Below are 10965 nucleotides of genomic sequence, written 5' to 3'. Positions count from 1 at the left end.
TTTCCCTTGTTTCTGTCACAGTCCTATGCACTGAGGTGCAAGGATGTCAAGGAAGGTGGTTTGATCAGTACTGCTCAGTCTCAGAAACGTAAATTGCAGGTTTATTGGTTTCCTTCCCAATGTGCAGCTACACAGACTGATGGCTCCCACTGATTCTGCATGGAGTCCCAAATGGTTGGCACTACTGAAAAGTTCAACTCTGTATTTTGTTAGAACCAGCATGATTTTTTTTAAATACACATTCTCTATGGTCAGTGCTCTGGATTTCCTGATCCCACCATTTCCTGATGCCAAAGACTAAGGAAGAAAAATCTGCAGATGCTATAAACCAACAAAATCAATAAAGAGTCTGGCTTGTAACGTCTCCCTACAACCTTCATAACCTACATTAAGTTGGAGGGATATGAAGAATGATATAAAGATACAATGTCTTATATAAACAAATAATGGTAACCATAAACAGAGGCACCTTTCTCCCTGTATAACATTAACTGCCACCTGAAATTAAGAATCTTCTCTAGCTTTTGAAAATATTAGATTTTTGCTATTGCATTATACAAAAATTAGAAATGCTCCACTTATATTAATTTGAGATGTTGCATTCTGAAACAATAATCTTTTCTTAGTGGTTTTAATACAAGATAGATGGATGTGTTGGATGTTGTATGTTTTCAAATGGAGAAAAACACGCAAATGAAGTGAAGATCAAATTTCTTGTGGTTGAACCCATGAAGTAAATACAGAACATATTTTGTTTGTTTGGATCTTGGGGGAACAAACTGTTTTTATGGTGGAGTAGTCATATTACACTAAAGCAAGCACTGTAATGTATTGCATTTCAAAATCACATATTTATAAAATAGGGAATGTACTGACATCCAACATAATCAGTCTCAATCACAAAAACTGGAAACCATTCTGACATGTGAAAACTTGAAAAAACGCACCTTTATTTTCTAAATGATAACATACAAAGGAGGAAAAAACCTGCACTGAATGCCGATGTGAACATTCATATCACTAGGATCTAATAGTGAAAATCTGTTTATCATACATGACTTTCTTATGAGTCTAATTCAGACAGGTTATTCAAAATGGCTACATTTGAAACATCCTGTCTTGCTAAACGCCACTAACCTCCTCATGATCCAGGTCTTCATGATGCAGTATTTTACCTGTGTTTCACTAGGAAAATATACGATAAAAATAAACGTTGTACATCATCTTTATTGAATATGACTTGGCAAGTATTTTGTAAGTTTTACTAGTAAAATCAAAAGAGATGGTATCCTAAGACAATTACAGTTCAGAAGTGGTTAGGAGGAGTGTCTGGAAACTTTTCAAACTTCGAAAATTCTTTCTGTTCCATTCAAGGAGAAAACCAAGATCCTTCAAGATTTCCTGCAAAGAAACAGAGAATGAGAAGCTCAGAGTAGAGAGTAACATTGGAACTACTGTTTGACTGCAGGGAGTCAGCAGTCCATGCACAGGTGCTACTCTGGGAGCTCCTTTGGTTTTAAGCAAAAATTGCATGCAGTGAACGCCCTCAGCAAAAATTCCTATCAACACTTATTTTGCGAAATTCCTAACCTGCTGAACTGATGCCTCTCTCCCAAGATAAACAAGCTGCTCTGTATTGATTCATGAGTGGTTGCATTTGGGAATTACTATGTGGTAGGGAATTATGATGTTTCTAAATAAACAATGACGTTGAGCATGAAAATGTTAGCCTCTGTTTGTGACCCACTGAAACACAAGATGGATCTCAATATTCCTAAAGGAGGAGTAAGTGAAGCTCATTAGTTTTAGGGATACAAATAAACACAGTGTGTTTCTAATTATATCAGTGAGTCACAGTAGAGTGCGAATTAATAGGATACTTTTGTGTGCCTGAAGCCTGTCAACCTCTTCAAAAAACAGTGTGCTTGTCCTTCTTCCTTTCCCCAAGCACAGCTGATCACTAAGAAGCATTAGTCCATCACCACAGCCAGGACAGGTTAGGTCACAATCCTTAATCTCCTTTATACAGGGACATTTATACTGTCACTACATAAGTGCTACACAAGGAAGTTACACAGCCTCTTTGCTGGTTGTGCCAAGTGGTATGAGTGCTGTGTGTGGTGGAGCTTAAGTGTATTACTACATAAGTAGATCTGAAAACATCCCAGTCGCACCTATTCAGACCACCGCAAGCTCAAAAACCTTTAAAAATCTACTTTTCAAGGCTATCCTCATAATAAAAGAGACAGAAAAGAGAATATATTTAAACAATACTCCAACTTCAAAACAGGGATTCAAGTATGACGGTCTTCACAACCTCTTATGAATCAACATTTTGCAGGCTATTACTTCTCCATTAGGGGCATATGATTTTTCAGATTAGAAGTGCACTTTAGACAGCTACAACTCTAACTTCCTGATTGCTTAACTTTTGTAAGATTCTGTTCATTAAAAAAACACAGGAAAGAGAACAGAGGTTACCTAAATTGGAAGTTTTGTGTGGGTATCTGTTTTCGGGGCGGGGGGGTGTTGTTGTTTTAAACTGCAGAGACACCATGATAAATTACGTTTAATTATGACAGTTGTGATTATTCATCAGTTGCCACATAGACCATGTGTATGCGGCACAGTCATGTTGGCAAAACTGCCATGTAAGGCTATGGTTTATTCAGCTTGGACAAAGTACCTTTTCATAGTTAGAAAAAGAGTTTAGAGAAGTAGTAGGAAAATAAATTATTGTACTTTTATCTCTCTCTCTCTTTGTCTGTGTATCTATCTAATCTCCCTCCTAAGCCTACTCCTGCACACTAGCTTAGAAATTTCACAAGTTAAGAATTTCCAGTGATCTCCAATCCCATTTTCCTCCATAAGCATCAGTAATAACCCCTAGATCCCTTCCTTGATTCACATTCCTCTCTTTGCTAGTCCCTCCACCCAAACAATTCCGTAACCAGAAAGGCACATGCAATACCACTCAACTGTAAGTTTATATTAAAACAATGCACTAATAAAAACAACACAACTTTTATGTGTTCACTCCAAGACCAAGAAGTTTTATAGCTCTCATTTGGACCTGTATACTTTGGCAAATACGCTAGCATAACTCATGCAAATTCTCTAGCATTAATAAAATTGATTTTTGTTCTGGAGCAATTACTGTCTCCACAAAATAGAATAAATGTGGGTTTGGTATTAAGATTTCATTTATGGTGGAAACGTCTGTCCACCTGGAGAAGACATTCCAGAGCAGTCTGAAGAGAAAATTTCCCCTGTAGTCCTCCCTGGTGGCTTGGTAGGATCCATATTGTTTATGCAGTCAAACGGCTCTGCAGCAGTCACAGCCCTTCCTGATTTTCTCATCTGGCAGCCCTACAGCAAACTTCACCCTGCGCAGCAGAGTCTCTCAGTAGCATCTTGATTCTTACTCTCCCATCCTACATTTGTGAGTCCTCTTTCTGTTTTTTTCTTCAGAAATTTCTTCATATGCCCTCTATGTGCCTGTCCTCCTTCCCGTTACTTTCTCTACCGCACCTCTCAAACTGTTTTTCCCGAACTGTCCTCAACTCCCATTCTCTCCGTGCCAAGAAACTCCCTTTTTCAGTTTCTACTCCCATCCCAAAGTTTCCTATTTCTTTCCTTTGAATCCGTTAAATTAATGGATTTTGTCAAAAACAAACAGACTCTTGCCTGATTCCAAGCAAGGAAGCTAAATAGCCCTTCATGCAGAAAAACTGGAGTTACAGTTGCCTCTCCAGCTCCCCGTGTGTGCTGAGAGCCAGCAGATTAGAGGATCTCCCTAAACATGACGCTGTGAACCCTAACTGTCCATCAGGCCATCTATAAAGCAATGCTCCACTTGAACTGCCTCCCCAAAACACTCACCCTCTAAGTCTTTACAAAGAAGATCTCTACGAAAACCCTGAAGGAAGGGGTAGATTTTTATTTTTTTTTTTATACTGAAACACAGAAACTCTCGGGAGGGGAAAAGAGAACAACTTTGTGAAGGCAAAGGAAACATATGGTGTAATAATTAACTTGGGGACAACATAAAATCATATTATAACATATTTGCACTGGCCGTGTGCTGAAACTCTGTGTGCTAAACGGGTCTTTGTTCGGTCATGAGTGACTGAAACTCCCAAACCTTTGGCACAATGTTTACATGTAATAAAAAGTCTAAATAAGTGGAAAGCCACTGGCAGCATGTCTTCTGGTGATGGACTGTCTCTCTTTCCTTTGCTGTTCTCCCTAACTTGTAACATCCCGCATTCAGCCTCCCCACTGCTGTCCAGACACAGCTCTGCTTTTGCCATCCGCCGTGGGGTGGGCCTGCAGCCTGAAGCCACAGTAGCACATCCTCAGCCGCTGCAGGGCTCTCAGCGTCGTCGTGGGGCCGTGTGCTGTCCCCACCCGAACTGGAAAGAAAGGGGAAGGGCAACTGCATGACTGAACCACAAGAAGCAGACACACACGCACGCAGGGCATTGCAGGGCTCATCGGAGGCTGCAGTTTCCTTAGCTCTTCTAATGAATCCAGGCTTGGTGCTAATGGTGCTATCTCCAGCTAACAGAGATAAAATCCACAGGATCAGCCTGGAAGGCAGTGTGTGCCTTCACTTCGAAAACTCACTTATAACCCTTCTCACCTCCATTAGTGATTCTAGCCCTTTCAAACGGTGCGATCTTCCCAACATATTTGAACTGCTATTTGGAATTTCATTGCTAAAAAATGATGAGGAAGTGGGAACAAGGAGAGGCATTTGAAATTCCACAAGCATGTCCTCCTAAGAACAGGCATGACTGCCAGAGCACACATCAAACAGTTAGTAGACGTTACATGTTGTTACAATCAAACTCGGAGAGGAACACATAACAGCTGAATTGCTAAATACACCGCTAAAGTATGAAACAACCTGTTATTTTCACTCTTGTTTTCGATCAAGAGCCTTTCGTTGCTTATATGCTTCTATATTTCAGCTCTTAGAAATCTAAATAATATCTAAAAACTTTAAAAACTGGATACCACGCAAAGTCAGTGACATTGGAATATTGTTCATCCTTTTGGTGGACAGGAGAGAAATTTTCTTAAAAGAAAATATCACTTGGGATTCTCAGACTCTTGGCACTGAAATTAATATACAAGCTGAAGGAATCCAATCCTCCTCTCCTTTTGCCTGTCAATTACTTAATAGGTAGTACTGCTAGGAGGGGGCTAGGGGAAAGGGAGGCTAGGGAACTCATCTGTTACCACTACGCACCTTGAATATTCACCCCACCAGCAGCCCTAATACCTGTTTTGCATTAGAAAGTGCACAAACATGGCATAAGTAATTTCTTGTGTTTGCAAACACTTTTAATACTATGTAGCACTTACTAAGAAACAGCAAGTTTTCTCTTTTCTCATATTCAAATCCATTCGCTTCCTTCTTACGTCTTTCTCTGTTACTGCTTCCTCATATCACTCATGCCAGCTTTAGATAAATGTTTGTCAGAAAAGTAAAATTAGACCAACCAGCAACTGTCAGAAAAAACACACGTATTTTAGAAGCAGTTTAAATCTTGCTGCCTTTGTGTTTACCTGAAAAAGATCTGGTTTTGCAGAGGCTTGTCCATTTTCCTACATATATCAGTTAACCTAATAAATTATTTCACACCTCTGTCACACTTTTATCCGTAGATTATAAAAATAACATATTTAGCTCCTTCTTCTTTTACAACCTTCCTTATCCTTTGTTTTCCTTCTGGCTTTTCTCTTGGGCAGCATTCTTTTAAGTCTGTTCTGCAAACTACCAATTTCTTTTCACCCAAGCCCTCTCCTGAACATTTCCCTCTTGGGAAACCTAAGTGAGATTTAGCAGGAAGCCCTTTGCATACATACTAAATGAAAGAATGAATTTAACATAATGACTTCATGCCTAATGCAAAGCCCTACTGAGTTACTGTCCTACCACCTTCTCTTCCCTCATCCTATTGTCTTACTGTTTGCTTGGTTTTGGCTTGGATAGAGTTAAGTTTCTTCGAAGGAGCTCATATAGTGTTATGTTTTGGCTTTGTGACCAAAACAGTGTAGACAGCACACCCATGTTTCATTTACTCCTGAGCAGTGCTTATACAGAGACAAGGCCTTTTCTCGCACTGCCCCACCAGCGAGCAGGCTGGGGGTGCACAAGAAGCTGGGAGGGGACAGAGCCGGGACAGCTGTAATTTGTGTTGTGCTAACCCACAATGCTTGGATATGAGTATTTTAGTAAACTGCAATCTAACTTAAACTAAAAAGATACTATAGTGGCATTAAACTACTTAAATGGGCTGTAACACATTCCTAAGAACTGAAATTTCCAGGGTCAAGGGGGCTCATTTAGTGGGATGATACTTTTAAGCTTTTGGAATCTCTTGCACTGATGCCAGGAGGAAAAGGATGAGCGCTATTTCTTACCTTGCTACAGATTTCCTGGATAACTCTAAATTGTAAAATGCTCTGGCTGTTCCCACCTGCTCTTGTTTTTTTTCCTGAAGATCATCTCAGCAATAGCACCTCTTGCCGGAGAGCTGCAATTCAGGCCTTTTGCGTAGCCTCATACCACCTGGGAGAACTGTAACACCTCATGAGGCTTCCTCAGCCCACCAGTCCTACACTACAAACTCTCGCATTACGCTCTGACAAGAGGCTCTCATGTTAACTTTCTCCCTCCTTTGCCTGCACCATGACTCCAGCATGCAGTTCTATATAAGGGCTTGTCCCTAACCAACATTTATCTGTCCTTGTTTTTAAGCGAGTGGGGAAAACCTGAGCCAAGATGCAAATGCCTGTATTAACATATTTCTACACAGCAACATATTCTATATATTGCCAGGGCAATCACATCTTGAATGAGTGCACAATACCTTGCAGAGGAACGGCAGTCACGATGTGCCCTGCTGGACTTTGCTGGAGGGATCTGTGGCGATACCTGTCCTGAAAAGACACAAAAGAATGACAGACAGACAGACAGACAGCCCGCCCCCCTGGTGAAACAGACTTTGTACAGAGACGCAGGCAGGCTATGACACACGAGATGCCAGGGTGTCTCATGGAGGAACAGAACCATGAGTTCTGTCCTAGGGTGACCCAAACAATTTCTGACGTCAGGTAGAACAGCACCTCACTTGGGAACTGGATGGCTGTTGAATCATGAAAGATCTTTGCTGTCCTGACACACATCAGCACAACAAATTACTGTAAAGACTATTTTGAATGCAGAGTCCATTCCAGTTTTGCTTCTCTCTATGCACTTTTGCAGACTGCCTAGTCCAATCTGTTGGGATGGGCCTTTGGTGGAGAAGATGTGGGTGCCACTTACCATGGCTACACCAAAGGCAAAAGTTCCTCAAATGCACGCACAGAGTACTGATCTTGCAGGTGTCCTGCCATACACATGGGTCATGCAGGTACCCTGCAAACATCCGAAGCTGTGAAACTCAACTGGGGTCCCACAGCAACTCTGCTGGCTGAGTGCTGAAATGGTACCAGAAGAGGGTCCATGGACCGGACTGGGAAAGCCAAAAGAAAACAGGGAGACCATACACTTGTCCATCCAAGCAGCTCACAGTCATCATTACAGGCCTGCTTTTAGCTCCAGCTCTGGTGACACGTCTATAGTCCTGTTCAGAGAGAATCTGGAGGAGGATTTGCTCCACTCCTGGTGCTGTCCTGTTGGCTGGCCAGACAGCAGAGCCAGCCCACAAAGGGACATTTGGAGCCTTGTATGTGCTACTGAATTTCAGAAGAGCCAAACTGGGCAGGAAAGCCGTGGAATATGGCACACATGTGCCCGTCACTCTGCCTCGTGCGATGGACGACAGATCAACTCCAATGCCTTTAGCGCTCTGGGCACAGGCATACTCAGTCTGCGCAGAGGGGATGTCTCAACCTCCGGTTCCTCCCCGGTCAGACCACACTGTACTCTAATGCACCACAACGCCAAAACTTCTGCAGACAAGAAATCTGGCTGCTAAGCTGACACAGTAGTGTGACTACCTTTGCATTTCCACCCGTGGAATGGAGGTAATAACATTACCTGAGCTCATAAAGCATTTTGGAGAAAACACTGAACACCAAAAATTGCAAGGACAGGTCATTTCCCTAAATGAAGAGAGGAAGAGAGATTTACAATTTGTTAGGATAATCATAACAGTAAATAACAAAAGATTACTTTTTTGTGAAATTAACTGTTCACCTTTAGTCAGTTTTGGCAGTACTTGGCTGCTTTCCTTGCTCCTAGTAAAATTATGACTGCTCTGTGCAGAAGTTGAGAAATATATTTTGTGCAAGACTTAGGATCTGTTTTTCTTTAACAGTTACAAACAGACAATGATTTGGTTTGTGACATTTTAATTTCCAGTTTCTTCAGTATTTTATGCCCCGCATAGGCTATAACTCAGTATCAAGGAGCTTTATGAGGTAACCCTTATATCAAGTTCCCATTCAGCTGTTAGCATAGGCCTAAGTAAAACTCAGGACTAATTTTAGTATTTATTGGAATGTGCTACTAGAAAGAAAAGGTCAAATGCGCTCACAGGAAGGCAGCACCAGTTTGAGTTTCTGGCTTGAACTTGTTTCTCCCTTGCAACAAGTGACGCTTTCCTCCACCCATTCCTGTCAAGCAGAATAAATCAGAGCAGCAACATCTGTTTAAGAGGAGGAAGTTTGTATACACTTGTAACCTGGCAAAATATTCCCTCTTCTCAAAATATATTCAAAACAGTGCTTCACTATTTAGGGAGGAGAGGGGAGTGTGTTGACACAGTACCTGGACTGTCTGTGCTGTCAATACTGCAGACAGCACTCTCAGCTGATTCTAATATGAGATACTTCTCTTTTGGTGAAAAAGAGTCGAAAGATTTTTTTCAGCAGTACTCATTGCCCCTGCCCCAGTGGGAAAACTAGCTGCTCTGTTTCGAGTCTATGGAGGCAGCTGGGACTGCCCACTCATTCTGTGGAACTTTTATCCTTTCTGCCTTTTCTCCTTCTCCATTTGTTTAGAAGAATCTCTCTCGCAAAAAGGAAGAAAAGCATCTGTCTGCTCCACATGGGCCTTCAGAGAGTCTTTGGCTTCTGAAAGGAAAATGCTTCCAACACCTGTCCTCTCAATACTTGAGAGGGAGTCTGTACCGCAGAAAAGACTTTTTCTTCTGAAATGCAAAAAAATTACTTGCCAGAACCAGCAGTTGCTCTCACAGGCTAATCAGACTTCATCTTCTCCCCATTACTAAATTTCACAGTAAAAACCTCTGAATTTGAAAGGCATAATTCATAATCACAGAGACAGTCACAGTTTGGAGACTATCTGAACAGCCACTACACCCACGGCTCAAGCTTGCTTTCTGAGGGCACTTCACCCTGCATCCCCAGAATACAAACGTACGTGGAAAATACTTATCTTGTGGAATATTGAGACAAGTAACCACCTGTGATACAGGGACTTTCTGGCAATAGAAAAACTGAAGGTGTGGGGAAATGCAGGAAAAATAGATTAGTTAAGACCTCCTGAAGGCTTAATTACTAATTTGTATTATTAATGTTACACAGTCTCCTTAACATTATCTCTGTGCATGATTTATCAAGGACTACTAAAAAGTAGTACAGATAATACTTACGACACTTAAATTGCTATGATTACATGAAAAGGTTTTTCCCCAGAGAATTTCACTAGCAGAGAAACTGAACTGAATAGGAAAGAAAACCTTATGTGGGGAACCAACATGAGGTGTTTTCTCAGATACTCTAAGTACCAAATAGTCTCAGCTACTGTTTAATAATGTTTCATTTGCAGTTCTAAGAAATGACCAGTTAGGAAAAATGGCTTTCAGTGAATCCTTTACACATGCTGGCATCCTGATGAACGTCACTTAAAAGGCAGGCCCTATGGAGGCGGAGTATTGCAAGTCAGTGGCCTGGCTTCTGCAGCTAAAGGATGACTCAAGATGACCTCTTCTCCTTTTTAACAACAGCTAGTGCAAAACACTGATTTTTTTTTTTTAATATATATATATATAAAATATATATATGCGTGTATATATATGTATATATATACATATATATGCACTCACACACACAAACACACACATATATATCTTGAGGGTTTTTTTTCCTTGCAGTTACAAAAGCATTAAAAGCATTTAAATTCATAATCAAGAGCTTAATCATTTACAGCGCACAGCTTGTTTCTATTTTAAATCCTAAGCAGTAGTTAAGAGGACACTGGTGATAGGAGAAAGAATTCAAAAGGCACATCATTCTCATGAAGGTGAAGAATACAAGCAGATCAGCATCGTGGAAAGCATCTGAATATCTGCAACACAAGGCAAACCCTAGAAGGTCAAGAGTAATACCATTTCCATCATTTCTATCAATCAAGTATCCCATCTTCCTCTGACCGGTTTTAGTTTAAGGCCTGACAGTGTCAAATGACATGGTAAGAGGATAGTATCTCCCCTGGCAAACTGAAGACACTCCTCTGGCAAAGGGGTGGCAAATAGGCAGGTTCAGCTACCCTGAGGAAGCCCGCATTCTCATACCATCTGTTTGTATTTAAGAAAAAAATTACTACCATTCAGGCTTTCTGTACGGTACCTCTTCTATGTGAGAGAGAGAATTTCTCTTTGAAATAAGTGCAATTTTTCTGTGACAATCTGATGAAGAATTTCTTCCCATCCAAGGATTTTCTGCGTAAGGAAGCTCCAGTTGTTAGTCACAGCCTTGCACTAAATATTTGCTGGAGAGTCACAAACAGAGAAGCTCCTTGAAAAGTCTAGTGTCTATGGAAGAGCTGTCCAGAGAAGACTCCTTTCCAGCAGAAGTCATGTTGTCAGGTAGGAGAAAGGTAGTATAAACAACAATAATGCAAAACACAAAGCTAAAAAGAAAAAAAAAAAAGCTTTAAAATAGTCATATAATCATAAAGAGCTAAGCTCTAGTTGACTAAAA

The 10965-nt window shown here is 40.9% G+C and overlaps 1 protein-coding gene across 8 annotated transcripts in view; it reads right to left on the bottom strand.

The window, feature by feature from the left end:
- Positions 1 to 931: 931 nt before the first annotated feature.
- AP3S1 (adaptor related protein complex 3 subunit sigma 1) overlaps positions 932 to 10965 on the bottom strand; it is a 45478-nt gene continuing 35444 nt past the window's right edge. Inside the window, exons 1-5 of one of the 8 annotated variants that reach the window (XM_087742764.1) lie at positions 8789 to 10890; positions 8556 to 8666; positions 8057 to 8121; positions 6885 to 6954; positions 1416 to 4415 (exon numbers count right to left, since the gene is read on the bottom strand). In XM_087742764.1, coding sequence (XP_087598890.1) covers positions 4100 to 4415; positions 6885 to 6954; positions 8057 to 8121; positions 8556 to 8632 — 528 coding nt within the window. In that variant the 5' untranslated portion in view covers positions 8633 to 8666; positions 8789 to 10890 and the 3' untranslated portion in view covers positions 1416 to 4099. The other 7 variants (XM_087742763.1, XM_087742765.1, XR_015701141.1 and 4 more) reach the window with 7 other exon arrangements.

This window comes from Nipponia nippon, unplaced genomic scaffold, assembly GCF_047370975.1.
Source record: "Nipponia nippon isolate SJK-2023a ecotype South Korea unplaced genomic scaffold, ASM4737097v1 scaffold_8, whole genome shotgun sequence".
In the NCBI taxonomy this organism is placed as follows: domain Eukaryota; kingdom Metazoa; phylum Chordata; class Aves; order Pelecaniformes; family Threskiornithidae; genus Nipponia; species Nipponia nippon.
This window is presented reverse-complemented; position numbering and strand designations above follow the sequence as displayed.